The sequence below is a fragment of the Neovison vison genome, chromosome 5 (assembly GCF_020171115.1).
Source record: "Neovison vison isolate M4711 chromosome 5, ASM_NN_V1, whole genome shotgun sequence".
Taxonomy (NCBI): Eukaryota; Metazoa; Chordata; class Mammalia; order Carnivora; family Mustelidae; genus Neogale; species Neogale vison.
In genome coordinates this window covers 136,478,317-136,497,087 of record NC_058095.1, presented here as the reverse complement: position 1 = coordinate 136,497,087, position 18,771 = coordinate 136,478,317, and the positions used below count along the sequence as shown (strand labels likewise).

General features: G+C 42.9%; 1 protein-coding gene across 1 annotated transcript; it reads right to left on the bottom strand.

The window, feature by feature from the left end:
- Positions 1 to 2,508: 2,508 nt before the first annotated feature.
- Positions 2,509 to 11,614, bottom strand: CLN5 (CLN5 intracellular trafficking protein). Its single transcript, XM_044249897.1, has 4 exons — positions 11,447 to 11,614; positions 8,547 to 8,712; positions 7,080 to 7,305; positions 2,509 to 4,481 (listed from the first exon to the last, which is right to left on the bottom strand). Exons 1-4 carry the CDS (start codon positions 11,599 to 11,601, stop codon positions 3,970 to 3,972), a joined length of 1,059 nt encoding a protein of 352 aa, XP_044105832.1. The 5' UTR covers positions 11,602 to 11,614; the 3' UTR covers positions 2,509 to 3,969.
- Between the last annotated feature and the right edge of the window lie 7,157 nt (positions 11,615 to 18,771).

The window sequence follows — 18,771 nt, the reverse complement described above, 5'->3', positions numbered from 1 at the left end:
ATAGACTCTGCTTTTAGAAGAATTATAAAACAGGTGTTTTGAAATAGAAATTTTTTTTTTTTAAGATTTTATTTGACAGTGAGAGGGAACACAAGCAGGGGGAAGTGAGAGAGAGAAGAAGTAGGCAAGGAGCCCAACGTGGGACTCTATCTGAGGACTCCCAGATCACCACCTAAGCCGAAGGCAGATGCCTAAGGACTGAGCTGTCCAGGCACCCTTAAAACAGAATTCTTAAAAGTTCTTAAACCCAGGTAGTCTTTTCATAGAGAAATGTCTTCTATAAATCCATACAATCACAATAGTTTTTTTTTTTTTTTTTAAGTTTTATTTATTTAGAGAGAGAGCTGGGGGGAGGGGCACAGGAAGAAAGAGTCCTAAACAGACTCCGTGCTGTGCACGGAGCCTCACTGGGCTCTACCTGGGACTCAATCTCATGACTTAAGAGATCACAACCCTGAGTATGATTCTTAATGGTCTGTGCCATGCCACCCAGCTGTTCCAACCAGAATAGTTGCTAAACTATTGAGATTGTTTTATTTCCTGTCTTCACAGCTTCCAGAAAATAACTTCAGTTTCCCTTGGTAATCTGGGCTATTTTAACAATACTATCAGAAAAAACAAAAAACAAAAACGGGCACGACTAAAGATAAGTCAATTTACACATTTAAAGAAATATTTATATTTACAGAAAAGGTTAGAATAGGTAAGTGGGAGGGGAGGGGTTGGTGTGAAGAAGGCTCCAGGCCTGAACTAGGTCCTTTAAGAAGCTGTAAGTAATCTGTACCCCATACAAAATGGAACAGTCTTTGCAGACTCCAGCTTCAGTTTGAGAGTTTACTGTTATGAAGCAGCTAGAAAAATTTTACCTGCTTCGTGACACCGAACTCGACTTTAAACACAAGGACATATAGGACACAATAGACACAAAACCATTTATTCCAAAAGTGAACCAAAAGCGTTTCTTTAGAATAATCAGTCCAGTAAAAGGCTTTATTAAGTAGTGGGGAGAAAACATAGTTAGGCAAATCTGAGAGCACAGGAAGTTACCTGGACAGTGAAGGGTAAGTAGGAAGATGCTGGAAACAAACTTTGGCCAGCCCGTTTGCCTTGGCTGTGAACAGGGAAAAAATGTGTGTGCTTTTGGAACGCTGTTCTTTGTAGAACATACCAACAATTCCTTTAAAAAGGCGGGGGTGCGGGGGGTGCGGTGGGGAGGGGACACCTGGGTGGCTCAGCCCTCAAGCATTTGCCTTTGGCTTGGGTTGTGATCCCAGAGTTGTGATCCCAGAGTTCTGGGATCCGATCCGGCATCCAGCTCCTTGCTCAGCTTGGATGCCTCCTTCTCCCGCTCCCACTCCCACTGCTTGTGTTCCCTCTCTGTCTCTGTCAAATAAATTAAAAAATAATAAATAAATGATCTTAAAGGAAATGAAGTCCCCCCAAAATTCATTAAGTACCACCAGACCAGATTATAAAACTAGATGCAATTTCCAAAGAAACTTTTTCCCCCTGATTTCAAAGGAGCCAATATCAAGGGTTCCAAATAGTATTTTAACCTTTTGACTGTTCCCCTGTATGTAACTATTAAAATATATTTGATGACACTTTGTGGGATACTTTTCTTAACACTGAACCAGATTAATAAGTGGGAATATATTTATTCCAAAGCCTTAAATCAGTCTTAACAGGAAATTTTATATATTCATAACAAACTAACAGAAAAATAGAAATCACATTTAAGTTATATAGTAGGTCAAAGGGCAGCAAAATTTAATCAGCAAATTCCTGCCTAGACATTTTGAAAGCATGTTCATTCAACCTCTACTCCAGAAGCCCTACTTCATCTTGTAAGTACAGTTTACAAGTTTGATAAATTCTTAAGTACTAATGGGATTTTTATGTTCTGTGCTCTAGTCACCCGAGTCTACCTGTTATTTTTAGAGAATTCCTTGATTTGTTAATATTCTTAGGAACTGAAAAATACTGATTTTTTTTAAACTAGAATCTTGCTTTAAAATTCAAGTTCCACATCCAGATGTCCTCTGGATTGTCTTTGCTACAGAACCAAGTTCTGTGCTTTAGAGTTAACACAAATGTGGCACAGGAGTTTTTGCTTGTTTGCCCAATGCAGTTCTAGAAAACAAAATTGTTTTCCCAGATCAATTTTCCTAAAAATCCAGTAAAAGTTGGCATTGCCCGAATTCAGCCACTAGGTGGAGATAATGCAAAGATCCACATCTGTGACACTCTGAAGACAACTAAACTAGCAGGTTAAAGGGACAAACTTAATTAGGGATGTTTAGGCACTATTAACATGAGTTTATAGGCCAAATGGTAAGCAGTGAAACAAAGTTATTCCCATGTATTTGAGCAAGGCTGCCTTTGTGCTGCAGTAAGCAGAATAATGCAGTGCTTCTCAAGCTATCTGGTGAAGGGCTGGGTTTTTTGTAGTGCCTAAAAAGTCAATAAAAATGAATTCCTAGCAAATGAAATAAAAGACATACAAAATACAAGCCATTTTTTTATTAGATTCAACAGAAACAAAATTACTCCAATAAGTTGCTTTAAAATAATGTTTCGGTATCTGTAGTTGACTAGAAACCTAGTGTTGGTAACCTGTGGTACGGGCACTGGTCTGAGGAAAACAACTAAACCTCACTTCATAATGTTTGCCATGCAGTCAACAGAACTGGTTCAAATGTGGCTCCGTTACCATTAATTGGGTAGCCAGGGAAGGGTCATTCAACCTTCTAAGCCCCAATTTAATCATCTGGATTAAGAGAACTCAATGATAATGTATCTAACTTCTCAAGAGGCACTCAACTGTTAGTAAAAACTAAATAACGTAATTTATGTATTAAACAGATTGTCTGTCTCTGCTTCACCATCTTACTGACTCATGTTTTTCCTATGAACAGTGTTCAGTTGATCATCCAACTTAGGGTTTGAAACTTTGTTTGATGGCCCTAAATGGAAGCACAGCTACCTGGAGATCTTGACAAAAACCTGTCCCCTGTCTGAGAGGTGTACCCTCTTCTACTGAGCTGGCATCTCTACTGGGTGGAAGGACTAGAGTAGGGGAGTCAGGGGGTGCCTGCTCACGCAGGTGCATCTGCAGTCAGATACTTCTGTGTTCCCTGTGTTTGAAGAACTGCAGACGCATTCAACTGCCTGCTCAAAGTCTAGGGTATCACCATAAAAGGTTGGCATGTAAACTATATTAGGCCAAGTCAAAGATGGCAATTTGTTCTTTGATTCATCATTATAGCAACCATTTACTTTAACTTTCCTATGACAAACATATATGGCTTCAGCCTTTACAACAATCCTGACAAGACGACTCATCTCAGAGTTAAAGACACTAAGGTTCAGAAATGCTCATCTGCCTAAATCACAAAATGTCAGTTACTAGCGAACTCTAAAATGCTAGCTGGAAACTTGTGCTCTTTAACACTGTACTTCATCCAGAAGCACAAATGCTGCAATTAGGGTGTCCAAATTGGTCTTTAAGTGAATAGAACAAAACCAAACTACTAGACCTGGTCCCCAAAGTTATAAAAACTGTCAAGTCAGTCTAAACTACCAAAAAATACGGAAAAAGCGTTAACTACCATACCAGAAAAAAGTACCTCCCATCATGAATGTCACTGAGGGTATTTTAAAAATCTTGGCACACCATATCCACGATTTAAAAAAATACAGGACCCAAAGATCCTACATATCTGATCCGAACTATAATTCTTATTAACAGAGGCTTGGAGTTTGAAATCAAGGTCACCTAACATGCTCACTTTGGCCAACGCAGTGTTTCAGCTTCTCTTGAAGAAAAGTCCTGAGATGATAGGTGGCAATTCTGCCCAGGTGCATTTCTGCTCCAAGACAGAAAGGCCTAAGAAATCCACAAATGTAATCACCCCTTGAAAAAAACACATGCTGGTAACAGAAGAAAAGAGCAGTAGAATTAAAATTTTATAAACCAGAATGTGTTTTGTTTCTGTTAGGTAAAGGGATTTCTTCATAAGTTATTTTAATAAAAGGGAATTTCATAGGTAAAAGCCAATATTCAAAATTATAAAACAAATAGAACTCTCTGTGTACAATCACTGCATCAAAAATTTGCAAGATACTGAACAGAAATTCCTTAGTTGACGAATGTGGTTTGAAGGGGTAATAAAATTTTCTTATGGCTAAAGCAAGAGTCTTATTTCCTGTTGGCCCAAAAACAGATGTTTCATTTCCCAGATAGGTAGGTTCGCCACTGTAAAGGAATATTCTTGTATAGTTGGTTTCTATCTTCTTGAATTCTGCTCCAAGTTCAGCCAACTTCTTATATGTCCTTAACACAAATTTAGAACAGTCATAGGATTCAAACCATGTCTCTGCCCCTCTTTCTGGGCTGGCTTGCACAGTCCATGTCTCATAATAAATCCCTGTTTCATTGTCCCGCTTTACCCACTTTGCCATTTCGTTAAATGTGTTTCCTAGTTAAAAAAAAAAAAAAAAAATTACCTATGTGAGCATCAAAGCTAATCAAATAGTTTAATGAAAATGTTCTAACCCGATGATTAAGGGCATGAATAAATAATAGTTTTTATTATTCTTTATTTACCTAATTATTTATTATTTATACTAATAGTTCCAAACCTGCATCTTACAATAGGAGTCCAAGCTCAGCCAATTTTTATTCTATTTTTCAAGGTACCAGGTATTTCTGAATCATTAACATCAGCTATAAGAGGTGTATAAAGCCTTACATACCAGTTCTATAAACATTGAAGGTATAGTCAAAAGCAAAATTAGATACATGCAGGAGCCCTCTCTTTACCCCACTCAACAACTCTTGGATTCAGAGGCAAAAGAAAACAAGGAAAAATCTGAGGAAGAAGTAAAAGTGGATGGGACAAAGGCAGTGTTAAGAATGGAGGAGGGGGCAATGCAGAATTTTTCTGTCACATGCAGCACAGTGTGCATATAGTATGAACAGCAGCCGGGGGACCGGCTACTCTAGAAGGCTGGCCTGCTAATGTTACAAGAGAAAGTAATTACTATACCCTATCCTCCTTGAGTATTTGTTATTTCCCTTTTCTCTCTATACTTGTAGCTGTTGGGGTTCTGCTTACAACCATCCACTAATCATTCTTACAATGAAGAACTAAAGTGGAAATGTTTTTAGCCACATTTGTGGATGTGATTCCAGAACGTCTCACACTCTCCTACCATCTTGTACCAGACTAATCTTTCCAAAATTTAACAGAAAGCCATACTTTGCATGGTTACAACTTCCTCTGGGCATTTACAATGCCTAATAGAGCCTGGCCCCACCATTTCACCTTGTTACCTTATGTGAACCTTAAGTGCTCAAACTTGAGTCTATAAAATCAATACTTCATGTCCTATAAAATGAAGAGTAGCTGCTTTGATCAATTTATGGAATTAAAATTGTGGAATAACATAAAGCCTGTTTTCTTAGAACTGGGGATACTGTTCTTAGTGTTCTTCAACTTTAAAAAGTCACTGCTATAATTAAGAGATAAGAATACTTCAAAACACTTATGTAACATGAGAAAACATCAAGGAACAGGAAGCAGAAGGATAACTTGAAAGATTTAAGTACTAGCATATTACAAACTATTTTACATGAAATAATGATCACTTGTTCATATCATACACTGTTGTCAGGATTTTCAGAGAGTAAGATAGGTGGACAGAGAAAGAAGAAATGTAACTGACCTGGAAAGAAAAGATTATGAACACCGAGCACAGTAAAAAGAGAAATGGACTTTGATATTGTTGGGATGGTTTGGGGCATATCAATAAGAAAGCAGTAAGGAAGATCGGATAACAGCATGGACTATAGTTAGAAGATCCCCAGATGACCTTTTATCCCTGGTTCTACAACCAGACCTGTGATCGTAAGAGACTGGTAAATCATGCTACCTGGCTGACCCTCAATTCCTTACATATTAAAGAAGAGTGTTTTCTTTTCCTCACTGAACTGTCAGATAACGTAATCCAAAATGCTGTGCAAAGAGCTATCAAAGAGAAAGCATGTTAACATCCTCAGGTCTTGTGGCTGACTGCAAAATTCTTAATCACAAACAGGGCTTTCCTTCCAGATTATTCCCACTTTCTCGGAGAGCAACAATTATAATGCAGAGCTCTATGAATCATATGGGCAAGCTCCCTACCTCTAGGATCCAATGGTAGTCTCACCCCCACTCTACACATGAGGTAATGAGTCAAGAAAGTAAAAGGTCACCCAAGGTCACACACCAGTTTCTGATGAAAGCTCTGAACTTTTTTCATCACTACCCAACAACACATGAAGCAAAATTCTAAGTGTTTCAGCAACTTTCCAATACATTCAAAAGTAAAAAAATCTAAGAAAATGTTAGAGATAAAATATTTCAATTGCTTGAGGAGCCTCAAGTCTGTAAGATCACGCATATTTTGGGAAGCAATGGCGAGAAGTCGTTAAAAAAATGGTCAATAGGGCTTCACTGCCAGGGCTGTATTCCCACTCATCAGCTGTGTGACTTTAACCACTTCGTGCTTTAGTTTCCCTATCTGTAAAATGATGGGGGAAGCAGAATAACAGAATCTATTTCTGGGGGGGGGGGTTATGATAATAAATGATGCGATATATAGATAAAGCACTCAGAACCGCTGCTGAGCCAAGTAAGGCCCCATGGGAGACAGCTATTAATACTTCTTGACATAAAAATATGGTATCATCACTAAGTCTTTTTCCAGATACAGTGAATAGGACCTTTAATCAGTTATTTTGTCAAGCATTTTGTGGATTTTCTTCCACTATTTCATTTATTAAGTCCAATTTAATTGCAGAAAATTCATTCTTCCCCCCCCACCATGGAATAGAGGAGAGAGACACCATCCATCACCTAAAAGTGAACTTGCCATGGGCAATAGTTTGGGTCAAAAGTTATTGCTTCCAGAAGTACATTTTGTAAACTGACATCAAGAGTAGAACATGACTGAAACGTCTCAATGGAAGTAATTTTTTTTTCATTTGGATATTGATGTAATCGTCAGATACTGCCATATTTTTTGAAACTTACCTGATATGGTTGCTACTAGAACTAACGTCCCATTTTCCTTCCAGTGAATATCATCAATTCCTTCAAAAAAGCAGGCAGCTCCTTGATTACACCAGAAAGGGGCATTCATTGCAGGTCGGAGATGGGGAAATGTACAGTTTCCAAGTTGGAAAAGTTCATACCATTCCATTGTGAAGTTCTTGCCAGTTAAAGTGCTTCTGAATCCAATGGCATCATGCATAATTTTCTGTGTAAAAACCATACATGTATAAAAGCATTTGTGAAGGACCTACTGGTCCAGGAACCAAATGGGAGAAAATGTTAATATACCACAACTGCGTTCAGGTAGAACAACTGCTCAGCCATTCCTCTTCCATGTTGCTATTCTTGTGTCCACTCTATGGCTCCTCAAATTCCAGGCTCTCCTCCACTCTGTTTTTTGTTTTTTTTTTTTTAATTATTTTTATTAACATATAATGTATTAGTTGCCCCAGGGGTACGGATCTGTGAATCATCAGGCTTACACATTTCACAGCACTCACTCTGTGGAATCACTCTGTTTTTTAAAAATTTTTTAAGATTTTATTTAGTTATTTGACGGACAGAGATCACAAGCAGGCAGAGAGGCAGGTAGAGAGAGAGGAGGAAGGAGGCTCCCCACTGAGCAGAGAGCCCGATGAGGGGCTTGATCCCAGAACCACGACCTGAGCCGAAAGCAGAGGCTTTAACCCACTGAGCCACGCAGGTGCCCCTCCGCACTGGTTTTGACCACTGCTGCCTATCTCAGATAGTAAGGATGTCTGCTATATGGACATGATCTTAATTTCCTTAGAGTTGGTTTGAGAAGCTCTGTGCCACAGTCTCAGGCAGTCTATATACTTTGCAGGGGCATTAGCGGGTCAAGCAGTGAGCGTTCCTAGCAGAAATGTGCACAGCAGGGACCGGAAGTGAAATGTTTCCCACCTCCCTTGCCCCTTCCTTTGGGCTTCCTTTCTTACTTTCCAAGAGCTGGGTACAGGAGGGGGTTATGGATACGGAACAATCAAAAAGGATTAGAGCAACTGCATTTGTTATTGTCAGGATCACAAAATACAGTAATATTTTTTGACCACACATTTTAAAGATTTTATTTATTTGAGAGAGAGAAAGAGCAAGCGCATGTGCACAAGCTTGCGAATACATGCATGCCCTTGAGAGAGAGGTGCGGGGCAGAGGGAGAGAGAGGGAATCTCAACCCGAGTCTGCCCCCAAGCACAGAGCTGAGGCAGGGCTGGATCTCATGACCCCAAGATCATGACCTGACCCCAAACCAAGAGTCACATGTTTAAGCAACTGAGTCACCTAGGTGCCCCACTGACTATTCATTTTACCATGAAGAACACCAATTAAACATTATCTCCCATTAGCCCTTTGAATGGCAATTATTCCCTCATCCACTTAATAAATCATCTAATTAACCAAAGTTATAAGATCAAGATGCAGCCTTACCAAGTGTCCCAGGAGGTTCCCGTATTTAAATTCCCATACTGGGGCTTGTAACCGAAAGACTTCAATGATATCATCACCTTTCATAACTGGGATAGGTGAGCCAGTTGGACAGAACGTGTATTTAGCTTGACAATAAGGATCTGGTTCTGGACGGAAGGAAAAGCGTCTAATAGAGAAAAAGAAACCACTAACTTAGATTCTAATAGGAATTTGGTTCTTCTTGCACATTTTCGAATCCAGAAAATGTCAATAACATTTTCAGAGAAAACATTCAAAACTTTAGTCCATGGTGTTTAAACATTTTCTGTTATCCTGTGAACAAATGCCAATGATGTCTTTACTTATTTTTATTTATTCACTTAGTAGAGAGAGAGAGAGCACAAGGGAAGCAGCAGGCAGAGGGAGAGGGAGAGCTGAAGGCAGACACTGAGCGCCACCCAGGAGCCCAACAATGATGGCTTTGATAGCAAATGATACATTAAAAGCACTTTGCTAAATGCATGCTTTTTAGTTTTTGGTTTCCTCCTCCCATTGTGAAAATCTTGAAAATGGGGGCTGTGTCTTAAAATGGTGACAGATCAGGTCTTATTTAGTAGACAAATATTTACTGAATAAAGTAGTATTTTCAAGTGACATTTAATTATCTAAACACTCCATGTTAAGATGACTCCAAAATAATTATGATTAAATAGAATATATTTTCTATTTTCTTAAGAATTAACCAACAGGAGTGCCCCTCCATTTGTTAGGTGGGATGTGGCCCCAATTCATCAATTGTTTAATAATGCCAATGAAATCTTTATAAACAATTTTAAATAAGGAAATTAACCAATGATCCTTCAACCAATTTTATTCAAGCTCTACTATGAGTCAGACGCTATACAAGGAAGGAGGAAGACAAAATTAAAATGATGTTCCCTTCAGAGTCCTATGGGCCCAAAAAAGAAATCACTTCTACCTGATGTGGAGATGAGGAGGGCAAAGAGAGAGATGAAGACTTGGCTTAGGTTTTAAAATACTTCCGAAGGTCAGGACACAAAAATAGAGGAAACATTAAGTATTAAAAGACAGGAAGTGAATAAGACTATGAATGAGGAATCCAGCCTTCCTGGCAGGAGAGGAAAGCAGGGACTGTCATTTTGCACTGACGCAGCAAGATCGGCAACCCCTGGAAGCTACGACTGGCCACTGGCGAGGAGTGAGCCCCAGAGTGAGGTTCAAGGATTTTTATGTAGTAGACCTGCTCTGACTGGATTTGCCACAAAACAAACCTTATTCTATGAGTTAGAAGACAGCAGTGAGAGAGGGGAAGTTAAGGCTAAGGTCAGGTAGGAGATTACTGTAATAATGTAACTAGAATACCCCAGAGAAGGCCGTGGCAGTAGGGCAAGGGTGTAGATGGTAGTAGTACCCACCCCGCTCACCTTCCGTATGTGGCACTAGAATGAAAGGAGGAGGCTGCCTCCATCTACCCTCGAGGAATCCTGGATCTCTAAGGGTTTAGAAAGATCTGTTTTCTTATAACCCTAACACAGCAACAAAAATGTCTATTTTAAGAAGTTAGAATACTGATGTTAGCCAAAAATATCCCCCACCCCACACAAAGTTTATGAGACTCAGGTATATTTTTTACCTGTTTTACAGGTGCTCATCTGGTTTAAACAAATACATAACTATATAGTTTTCACTTGGCCACAGCTAAACCTCTTATAGGTATAAGGGTAATTTCAAAAGCATAATTTGTATGAGCATATTAAAGTTAAATTTTATTATATTCACTTGAGATTAGAAACTTTTATAGAATCATGGAGTTATAGTCCATACCTTGCCCTAATTTTAAATCAAGTAGTTTTGGATTTACAATCCTTTATTTTATTGAACATTTACTTATTTTTTTTTACTTTTTATGAAACTTTTATTGAATTTTTTCCCCAAGAAACCCCAAACTTCTCTTTTTATATGTATCAAGCAAAACAAGGAAGTGGTGCAAGCCTTTCAGTGAGCAGAATACACTAATATCGAGGCCTGACAATAGCTGACATTTACTAGATGTAATCCTCCTAACAAACCCGGGGTAAATGCTGCTACTATTCCCGCTCACTCGGGACCCGAGGTCACAGGGATCCGGAGTATGGAACAGCTAGTGATGGTGGCGCCCAGCTTGGAACCCAGAGTTCTCTCCTGACCATTATGTTCACCTGACACCCCACTCACTGTTCTATCCTCCGAAATAGCTGTGCGTTTTCAAAAGCCCTGCCTGATTGTTAACAGCACGTTTTCTTCGGTGTGTTTAACCACCTGGTCGTCTTAAGCCGTGTAAATACTCTTCTACGTCAGAGGCTCCAATCAGCGTCACGGGTTTGCACCCTGTATCCTGGTCTTACGACCACATCCTACACGCAGACTGGAAACGGGGGACAAACGAGGTCACCACCTTTCCCGGGGTGCCTGGGTCCAAGGACACGTGACTTTGGGGGATTAAAAAGGTTAAGTCCCAGAGAACCCAGGCCAGTAGGTCATGCTGTAAATTGTGCCAACGGGTACGCGCTCACGATAACTAACGGCGTGCAGGGCGTTAAGTAATAAACGCGATATTCAAAGTCTCCCCAAACTATTCAAACAGTCGGTTACTTGCATCTAAAAGTCACTCAATAAAATGACATTACTCCCCGTTTCTTCCCTGATTAGGGACTATCCTGAGCCTACATCACCTAGAAATTTGCTCAAGTGTTAGAGGAGACGAAGAAAGGCCCCGGGCGGCGAGCGGCAGGCAGCGGCGACTCGGACGGGCTGAACTCCGTCTCCCCCCGCGCCGGGAGCGCCTCTCTGGCCCAGGCTCCCCTCTCCGCCAGCCCCGGCCGTGCGCGCGCCCGCCCCGCCCGCGCGCCGCGCGCACTCACTTGTAGGGCACGGGCCACTGGCGCCGGGAGGGGCCGGCCGCGGCTGTCGCCAGCCACAGTAGCGCCAGGGCCCAGCACCAAAGCGCGCACCCTGGCGCCGCGCCCGCGGCCCGCCGCCTCGCGACCCCCGGGTCGGCGTTCCCCTCCCGCACCATGGCGCGGATCGTGGTGCTTCCGGCGCCTCCCGAGCCTGGCGACGCGGACAGCCCGCGAGCTGAGCATGCGCGGAGCCACGCCCCCGCGCCGCGCCAACCCGGGACTCGGCCCCTAGGGTCCGTCCGGCCCCGCCCTCTCCCCGGCCCGCGACGCCCGTCGCCCGTAGCCCGTCGCCCGCCTGAGTGGGAGGGAGCGGAGCCCCTCCGCGCGCTTCTTTTTCCTGTCCACAGCGGCCTGCACGGTGGCGACTTTCTAACTTCGCCGACCAGGAAGGCGTTTGGGTTCCGCTCCCGCTCCATCCGAGCCTCGGAGCCTCCTTTTGAAGAAACGGACCCAGAATGCCCGTGCTTCTGGCCCCGCGTCTGCGTTTAAAGTTCACCCCTTCTTTGGAGCTATTTTCCGACCTCCGCTCCGCAACGACCCCCCCCAAACCAAACCAACAACAACAAAAAAATCCAGCTTTGGGCCCATTCTTTGGAGTCTCTAGCACGGAACTCTCACGCAGCTCCCCAGGGTCCAGACTAGCTGACCGCAAACATTTGCGTGAGAGAATCTTCCTTTGGCGGTGGTGGTGCGGTGAGGACGACAGGGATGGAGGAATGACTGGTCCTACCCCGCGATAGCACATCACTCTAAACGCCGTTTAACCCACCTCGTCCCCTATCCCCAGATGCTCTTCCTGGTTGGGATCTGCCACTTCCGTGGGGAAGGAGATTCTGCCGAACCCCTCTTTGACCCTTCAGCCACCTCAAGACAGACCTGCTTCTGGTGAGATACCCGTGGCCTGCCATACTTTGATACAAAGATACTGACCTATGTCCATAATTAGTACATTAAAAGCGTTCTAACGGATTGTCCCTTGTTTCCCGAGAGAGCGAGCATCTTGCCTTCACTTCACCCACAGCCCTTGTGAACCATCACAGTATCTGGAAGCGTGTGGGAGTACGTGAGGGGGCTGCCGCCACGACAGGCGTCCGCACGAACCATGCTGGGGTGAAGGGAGCGGCACTGGCTTCCTCAGGCCTATTAGGCCTTCTGAGGGCTAATGGGAACTCCTTAACCCCCAAGCCCCCGACCTTTGCCCGCTTGCTGCCCCAGGTTAGAGAATTCTGTGGAAATTCGGTCAGGGCGGGTGCCTCGGTGGCTCAGTGGGTTAAGCCGCTGCCTTCAGCTCGGGTCATGATCTCAGGGTCTTGGGATCGAATCCCGCATCGGGCTCTCTGCTCAGCAGGGGGCCTGCTTCCCTTCCTCTCTATCTGCCTGCCTCTGTCTACTTGTGTTCTCTGTCAAATAAATAACTAAAATCTTAAATTAAAAAAAAAAAGAAAGAAAGAAGGAAAGAAAGAAATTCAGTCAGGGCACCACTTATCTAAGCGTTTAGGTGGTTGCCCTCCTAGCTTTCCTGCATACCGGCGGCTCAGTTCAGCATCACCCAGGCTGAAATGACCTCTTCAAAGACCTGAATGAGTTGGGCGGGGAGGGGGGAGGGGTTGGGGTGTGAAGGAGGGTGGGCAACACATCCTAGCTATGGCAGCTGAAATGTAATGTTCAGTTTGATAGGGCACGTGGGTATTTACATGAGCTTGGCTTAATACAGCTCTCCGAAGTAACAGTTCACAAATAATGGGATATGCTAGAGGAACAAAGGGGAGCTTCTCATCCTACTCAGGACCTCCTGGAGCTATAGAAACAAGCTTCAAGGTGACGGCGGTCAGTGGTGAGGATCTTCTCTCTTAGGACTGCAGTCTCTTCATTCCGGGTGTAGGGAGCTCTAATGGTGAGAAAGCAGTCCCTCATATTAGCCCTAACTCAGCCTCTCTGTAGCTCCCATCTGCTCTGGTCTGGTTCTGCCTTCTGTTCTTTTGGCTATGACCCCAGTATCCCAGGCTAAAGATGCAGATAGGCTATTGTTGCCTGATCCCTCATTATATTGACTTCTTTCTAGTTCATGGTTTTTATATTTTTTATTTTTAAAAATATTTTACTTAATTTATTTGGACAGACTGAGATCACAAGTAGGCAGAGAGGCAGGCAGAGAGAGAAGGGGAAGCAGGCTCCCCACTGAGCTGAGAGCCTGACACGGGGCTCCATCCTAGGACCCTGAAATCATGACCTGAGCAGAAGGCAGAGGCTTAACCAACTGAGCCACCCAGGTTCCCCTAGCTCATGGTTTTCAAATCTTGAAGATCCATAAAAAAAACTGGATTGAATTATAATCCAGTCGGTTTCCCTTGGGTCTTTGCTCAGTTTAAAGAGTACTCAGAACATTAGTGTAGTCTGATAAAATCATGTTTATCAACCACTGAGCTCCTGCCCACCAGTGGAACTGTATGGCATCTCCTCAAAGGGAAAAATAGAGTTATAGGATTCTCTGGAGAAGGGTAAAGTTTAGGTGAAATTTAAATTTTTATTTTCACCTGTACATTGGGCAGGTAGATCTGGTTAATTTCTCAAAGCAACTGCAAGTCAATCTGTTTCCAGAATTACTGGTTTAAAAACCAGTCCACTTTTTTTTTTTTTTCATCTTTCTAGCCCATCAGAATGTTGTAAGCTTTTTTTCCTTTTTTTACTAATAATGGGCTATATATGTGTTTAGACTCTCCCATGGATCTATCACATGGATTGGAGATATTACTTGGTTTTGTAAAACAAAAATATAGGGGCGCCTGGGTGGCTCAGTGGGTTAAAGCCTCTGCCTTCAGCTCAGGTCATGATCCCAGGGTCCTGGGATCCAGCCCCACATCGCATCAGCCTCTCTGCTCAGCGCGGAGCCAGCTTCCTCCCTTCTCTCTCTCCAACTGCCTCTTTGCCTACTTGTGATCTGTCAAATAAATAAATAAAATCTTTAAAAAACAAAAAAAAAACAAAAATACAGGGAAGAGAGAATGTTTAGACTATTAATATATATTTTAAACAAATACAAAGGTTAATAACAGGAGGCTAAAACCTTCCCAGCAAGTCAAGGGACGTTTGACTGAGACCAGCCTTATCCAGTTCCTGGAGAAGTGGACCTGCAAGTTTTGGGGTAAGGTGGATGTCAATGGAGAAAGTATGACACCAAGGGCCCCAGTATATAGGTGCCTACTTGAGCCTCCTTCCTTGCCTCCTAATCTTCATGACTCTGACCCTGCAGGGTCCAGTGGTTGCGGAAAGAGGAATTATTTCTGATGGCAGACTGGGGGTGATGATCCAGAGCTTGGTTGGGTTGATTGTGTGGAAGTGGGTCAACTGAGACCAAATGGTCTGCTTTGGGTTTTTTACATTAAAACCCCTTAGATTTTAGCGGTGCTTGGGTGGGGGTGGCTCAGTTAAGTGTCTGCGTTTAGCTTGGGCCCTGATCCCAGGGTTCTGGGATTGAACTCCGCGTCAGGCTCCCCGCTGAGCGGGGTGTCTGCTTCTCCCTCTTCCCCTCTCTTGTTCGCTTGTGCTCTCTCAAATTAATAGATAAAATCTTAAAAATAAATAAATAAAACCCCTGAAATTTTAACTGAATTTGTGAGTTTTATTTCCTACTTGTCTTTGATCAGTGGTTGCCAATTCTGATAATTGATGGAATCACTTCTGGAGATTTTAAAACATACCAATAACCAAGCTAGTGCTTCAGTCCCGGAGAGTCCATGTGACGGGGCCTCAGCCTTTCCAGGTGATTCTAATATGCAGCAGGCTTGAGAATTCCAGCTTTGGAAAGACTTTAAAGATAGATTTAATCAGTTCTCCTTGGTTTTGAGCCCTCTGTGTTTCTATCTATAAAATCAGATCCTCTCAGAACACCTGGGTGGCTCAGTTGGTTAAGTGTCTGTCTTCAGCTCAGGTCATGATCCCAGGGTCCTGAGGCAGAGTCCAACACAGGCTCCCTGATCAGTGGGGAGTCTGCTTCTCCCTCTGCCTCCTGCGTGTGCTCTTCCTCTCTCTCTCTGACAAATAAATAAATAAAATATTAAAATAAAATCAAGTCCTCTCTTCCATCTCTTTAAAAAGCATGTACAGGGGGCGCCTGGGTGGCTCAGTGGGTTAAAGCCTCTGCCTTCCGCTCAGGTCATGATCCCAGGGCCTTGGGATGGAGCCCCGCATCAGGCTCTTTGCTCTGCAGGGAGCCTGCTTCCTCCTCTCTCTGCCTAGCTGTGATCTCTGTCAAATAAATAAATAAAATCTTAAAAAAAAAAAAAGCCTGTACAGTTGACCCTTGAACAACATGGGTTTGAACTGTGTAGGTCCACTTATCCATAGAATTTTTTAATATAAATACAATATAGTACTATAAATATATTTTATGGTTTTCTATTTCTTTCTTTCTTTTTTTAAGATTCTATTTATTTATTTGACAGAGAAAGACATAGCGAGAGAGGGAGCACAAGCAGGGGAAGTGGGAGAGGGAGAAGCAGGCTTCCTGCTGAGCAGACAGCCCAATGCAGGGCTCAATCCCAGGACCCAAGGATCATGACCTGAGCTGGAGGAAGACACTTAACTGACTGAGCCATCCAGATGCCCTGTTTTATGACTTTCTTAACATTTTCTTTTTCAGCTTACTTCCTTGTAAGGCTACAGTATATAATATGTATAGCATGCAAAGTATGTGTTAACAGTTCATGTTATCAGTAAGGCTTTATGTCAACAGGCTTATGGGTAGTTAAGTTTTTGGGTAGTCAAAATTATACATGAATTTTTGGCTGCATAGGTGTGTTATTTAAGGTCTATGTATACACACATACACATATTAATTACTCTGTGTGTGTGTGTGTGTATAGATATGTGGATATGTGTATTTGGAAACCAAACTTTCTGTTCTACTTTCTTTCTAGAAGGTAATTTAGAGCTCACCACCCCCTCAAGAAGTCCCCTACAGTTTCTTCCTTGTGGCTGCTATTTGTAGTTGGTGTTGGCCCTGAAGGCATACGGAATTACTTAGTGGTTTTCTGACTTTCCTTCCTGGTTTGAGATTGATTTGCTTGATTATTTTCATGGAGGCAATGACATCATTTGTTTTTATTTCTATTTTTGAAGGTGAAGCTATTTGCTCCTAATGCTGAGCAGATGTACATTGTTAATCACTTGAAAGAGAGCCCAGCAGAAGAGAAATGTGCTGGAGGAAGTGCCAGGAGAGCCCGTGGGGACATACAAGATTTGGCAGACCTGAACTCCAGCAAGCTTGAAGCTGTCATTATACCAGTGAGTTAGCTAAAAGCTGTGAGACCAACTGTTCGTTTTAATTAATGTTCACTGACTTTAAACCCCTTTCCAGAAAGAGCAGTGCAGACTTAGCTACCATTTTGAAGCCTCTGTGCCAGGCTCTAGGTCACGGTTCTCAAACTTTAATGTACTTGGAAGTCACTTGGGAAGCCTTTAAAAAGTCTCAGCTTCTGGGTCACACCTGAGACCATTCGCGTTAGACTCTCTGGGAGTGGAAACAGATGGTAGTGCTTTTTGTTGTTCCACAGGTTCTCCCACTGTGCAGCCAAATTTGAGAACCAGTACCTATCAAGAGTGACCAGTGGTTCGCAGACTTGGCTGTACCTAGACCCACCTGGAGGGCTTTAAAACCATCAATGCCTGTGTACCTATGACCTGGATTTTGGAATTTTTAAGATTCCCTGATGATTCTCATATGCAGATAAGTTTGGGAACCACATCTCTATAAAAGCATGTCTCTAAGTTTAATAGGTATGTGAATCACCTGAAGCTCTTGTTCCAGCACAGGTGCTGATTCAGCTCCCAGGTGACAGGGGACAGGTGGCACATGGTAGGCAGCCCACGTCTTGAGGCCTTGAGACTTTGGAAATCACAGTGGAGGGTTATCTGATTCTGGACATTTTCAGTGTGGAAATCACTTTATAGATAGGTGATTCCACATTTTAAAATAAGTGATTGATTTACAGGTATAATTGTCTTAGATTTTTTTACTTCTTATTTAATCCCCTCCTAAGGAACTGTATGTTATATATTGATCTTTTTTTCAAACTAAACAGTTTTAGTTTGTTTAGTTTGCCTAAACTGTTAAATTAGTTTTATTTTAAGATTACTATTCTTTAAGATCTTCTTTCTTTCGGGGCGCCTGGGTGGCTCAGTGGGTTAAGCCGCTGCCTTCGGCTCAGGTCATGATCTCAGGGTTCTGGGATCGAGTCCCGCATCGGGCTCTCTGCTCGGCAGGGAGCCTGCTTCCCTCTCTCTCTCTGCCTGCCTCTCCATCTACTTGTGATTTCTCTCTGTCAAATAAATAAATAAAATCTTTAAAAAAAAAAGATCTTCCTTCTTTCTTGAGAGACAATGTGTACGTGCCTGTGTACACACAGGAGCCAGGGAAGGGGCAGAGGGAGAAGAGAGAGAATCTCCAGCAGACTCCTCCCTGAGTATGAGCCTGATGCAGGGCTCAGTCTCATGACTTTGAGATCTTGACCTGAGCCAAAAATCAAGAGACAGATGCTTAACTGATTGAGCCATCCAGGCGCCACTATTTTAAGATTACTATTTTTTAAAAAGACTTTATTTATTTGAGAGAGTGCAAGGGAGAGCATGAGAGAAGGGGAAGAGCAGCCTCCCCTCCCACCCCCCCCCCACCGCTGAGCAGGGAACCCGACTCGGGGCTTGATCCCAGAGTGCCAGGATCAACTTAATCTACTGAACCACCCAGGCAACCCCTATTTTAAGATTATTTTAAATGTTCACAATATCCTTCAAATCTTTGAAGGTGGTTTGGAGATGTCCTACAGTCAGAATCAGATAAGGAGTGTGTTGCTGTGGATGCTTACAGGTCCATCTGAACAGGTTGCTTACTGCTGTTTTACATACCAAGTATTCCGGGTATATATTGCTGGGTAACAAGTACCACCAAAATTAGCGCCGTCAACAATAATTTATTACCTTTCCTGGTTCTGTTGGTTGACTAGTCTTAGCTTGAGCTTCGCTTGAGATCTCTCTGGCAAGCGGCATGGTGACTGGAGCCGCAGACAGTTGAAGGTATCACTGGTGAAGACAGCACCACGGTGTCTTCATGGCAGTGTCTGGTGCCCAAGCTGGGATCAGCTAGAACACCTGAGACGTGGCTGCACGGCCATCTGGCCGTTCCCTCTGGGAAGCTTGGGCTTCCTGGGAACCTATAGACCCTGGGCATTTGAACTTCTCACATGAGAGCTGGCATCCTTTAGAACAGCATTCCGGGAGACCCAGGCTTTCCT

What these genes read in the sequence shown, in the direction of transcription:
- CLN5 (XM_044249897.1), bottom strand. Translation starts at nt 11,601, where the DNA reads ATGGTGCGGGAGGGGAACGCCGACCCGGGGGTCGCGAGGCGGCGGGCC. An exon ending in GGAACCTCCTGGGACACTTG is followed by an intron (nt 7,306 to 8,546) that starts GTAAGGCTGCAT and finishes GTTTTTACACAG; the next exon opens with AAAATTATGCATGATGCCAT. An exon ending in TCTAGTAGCAACCATATCAG is followed by an intron (nt 4,482 to 7,079) that starts GTAAGTTTCAAA and finishes TTTTTTAACTAG; the next exon opens with GAAACACATTTAACGAAATG.